At 42.6% G+C, this 2779-nt stretch overlaps 1 protein-coding gene across 1 annotated transcript; it reads right to left on the bottom strand.

Moving 5' to 3' along the window:
• Positions 1 to 388: 388 nt before the first annotated feature.
• On the bottom strand, positions 389 to 2569 carry LOC106161798 (uncharacterized). Its single transcript, XM_087014084.1, has one exon. The coding sequence runs from the start codon at positions 2567 to 2569 to the stop codon at positions 389 to 391; it is 2181 nt and encodes a 726-aa protein (XP_086870210.1).
• Positions 2570 to 2779: the final 210 nt, after the last annotated feature.

Here is a 2779-nt window from a genome sequence, read left to right as displayed (position 1 = left end):
ATGCAGATATTTATGTAATTCAACTACAATTTCTGCCCACTTTCAGTATGTACACACACACTGGACAATAAAAGTGTCACCCTACTGAACCAATAAATGAGATAAATGGCTGTGGAATGATATCCTCCTGGTATCAATTTATTAACATCAAATTTCACAAAAAGACCAACAATACAACTCATTAGTCACATTATAAATACCAGGTATTATAACTTTGATTACTCCGATTCAGGGGGGGGGGGACACTTCTATTGTCCAGTGTGTGTATATTAAACGAACCTAGTGATATATGGTTCTAAAGTACGTTATAAGTGTGTTCATTACCTTTTTTTCTGTAACAGTAATCACAATTTAAACATCATCACATTCTCAAATCATAAAGTCATTGCTAAGCGATATACTTATACGTGGATATTTTTCCTCTGACGGATCCAACAACAAGCCCCCCGTTACTGTCGATAGAGACGGACAAAGGGAGCTCAATGTTGTCGCTGCTTGATAAAATGCTGCGTAAAAATGTTCCGTCTAGACCAAGGACAACCACCCTGTCATTATCACGGTCAGCTATGAATATATGTCCAAAGTTATCTACGCACACCCCTCTCGGATCGTACAGTTGTCCGTCTCCACTTCCACTCTGACCTCGTGCTCCGTACTGGAACATGACGTCTCCCTGGGGTGTCACTGCATACACAGAGTCGGCCTTGCAGTCGCTGACTATAATTGCATTGATACCGTGATGGTATGCACAGCGCAGTGAACCTTTACTGCACATTGGGATAGGAATTCTGTTAACAAGTTGAAAAGATATTATGTTGTACACGCAGATACACTGTGCACCACTATCACACACATACACCTTACACTCTGTGCGGTCTACAGTGACACCCCAGGGATCCGACATATCATCCTGACCAAAACAGCGGATACCCTGACCTGATGTTGAATACAGTCTACAGCATTTATCTCTGCATGTGACCACGAAACTATTGTTACTGACTGTAGTGATATACCTCGCCCCTCCCTCTATACTGATCTTACGATTACATTGACCTGTGCTGGAGAATACGGACACTGTATCACTAGACCCTACAACTAAAACACACCAGTCATCTATGCACTGGATATCACGCAGCCAATCCTTTACGTTCAAACAAGTATTCCGCTCCGGCTTATCAAGCCATGCAACTTTCTGAAAAACCATCGCTCTCTCGTGCTTTAAACTTCCAAAATGCGCATCCAAGGGACCCCGGTATGTTTTGGCCGTAAGGGACCCTGTTTTGATGCACAGCGGCCGAGCTTCAGGAATTTTAGGAAACTGTAGAACAAGGTCCATTTCTGCTTGCCCTGGTGTAAATATTATGTCGGTTATCTTTGTATCAAAGACAGGTTCTAATTTCTGCAACGCCTGAATGCTTGCTTGGATTTTTTTAGAGTGGGTCACGACCTCGACGTCAGAACCGGTGTCTGTGAGCTGCTGAGCGAAATCAAGAGTGCTCTGAATGGAAGTCTTGTTCATTTCTTGCTTGTCCTTTTCAGCTTCTAAAGTCTTCATCTGCGTGGACGTATGTGCCTTAACTTCTACATGTAGTGTGTTGCTTTTATCATTAAGAGATCTTTTCATTTTGGTGTAATCAGACTGTACTTTCGTTCGATACGTTTCCAAATGTTGTTTGACATCGTCCAGATACGCGTCCGCCTGTTTATGTAGATCTTTCTCTACTTGCTGGTAATAATCGCTGAGTTCACTTTTAATAGTTTTACTGTTTCCATTTATCTCCTTTGTCATAAATAATCTTTGAAAAGCCACCAAACGAAGAGTCTTTGTCTGATTGTCTGTCAGCCTCTTTTCCGTTCTTACAATGGCTTTCTCCAACTTTTCAAAACGAGACAGTTTCGCATTCGGAATACATCTCAGTTTTTCTTGTATTAACTCCCGTTGTACCTTCACAACATCTCCAATTTTTTTAAAGTCATGTTTACTGTGAGTTTCCAAAATACAATCCCTACATGCCACGGTGTCATCCTCTTCACAATAGAATGTCACCAACTCGCTGTCGTGTTTGTCGCAGTATTGAGCTTCATCTATAAAGTGGCGTACCTGATGTCGTATGTTATATGGGTTAACTGAGAAGTTGACTTGTGACATAGGTACAAAGTGATGTCCTTTTAGTGCAGGGATGCTGTCATGCAATTCACAGCATGTAACGCACAGTTGGTTGGTTTTGGGACAACCTTGACACTGCAAAGTGGCATCTTTCTGCTTACAATACTCACATAGTCTCCCCTCTGGCGCTTTCTGATCTCTCACGCAGTCTGTTACTTTTCTTAAGAAGAAGTTTTTCAAGAGATTTTCTAACCCACCTGGTGGTACGGGGGCCTCTTGGCGACACACGGGACAGGAGAACTTATTCTGGACACCATTCTTGGCTGCATGGTCAGCAATGCATTCTAGACAGAACGTGTGGTAACAGGGGAGCACTCTCGGGTCTTTATATTCTCCCAGACATATATGGCATGTTAGAAAGTTCTCACTGACGCTGCACATCTCTTTCGAAGCCATTGCCATGGTATATTAACGCCCAGAGTGGGCACAGCGCCCCGCCCACTAGTGCTGCCAGACAGTTGCATAGCTTTATATATCGTTTCATATCTATACTGCTTCAAATTTGTCAACAATCAGGTGATGTTGTCAATATAGAGAACGGTGCAAAGTCTACATAGTCAGAACGCCCCAACCCTATTATGATATGCCAAGGCCATGACGCATGTTAATAAC

The sequence above is a fragment of the Lingula anatina genome, chromosome 5 (genome assembly GCF_051362555.1).
Source record: "Lingula anatina isolate TDL-2025a chromosome 5, LinAna3.0, whole genome shotgun sequence".
In the NCBI taxonomy this organism is placed as follows: Eukaryota; Metazoa; Brachiopoda; class Lingulata; order Lingulida; family Lingulidae; genus Lingula; species Lingula anatina.
The sequence above is the reverse complement of the archived record's forward strand: the minus strand, read 5'-3'. Positions and strand labels throughout refer to the sequence as shown.

Coding starts and splice junctions, on each gene's coding strand:
- LOC106161798 (XM_087014084.1), bottom strand. CDS start 2,569: ATGGCAATGGCTTCGAAAGAGATGTGCAGCGTCAGTGAGAACTTTCTA.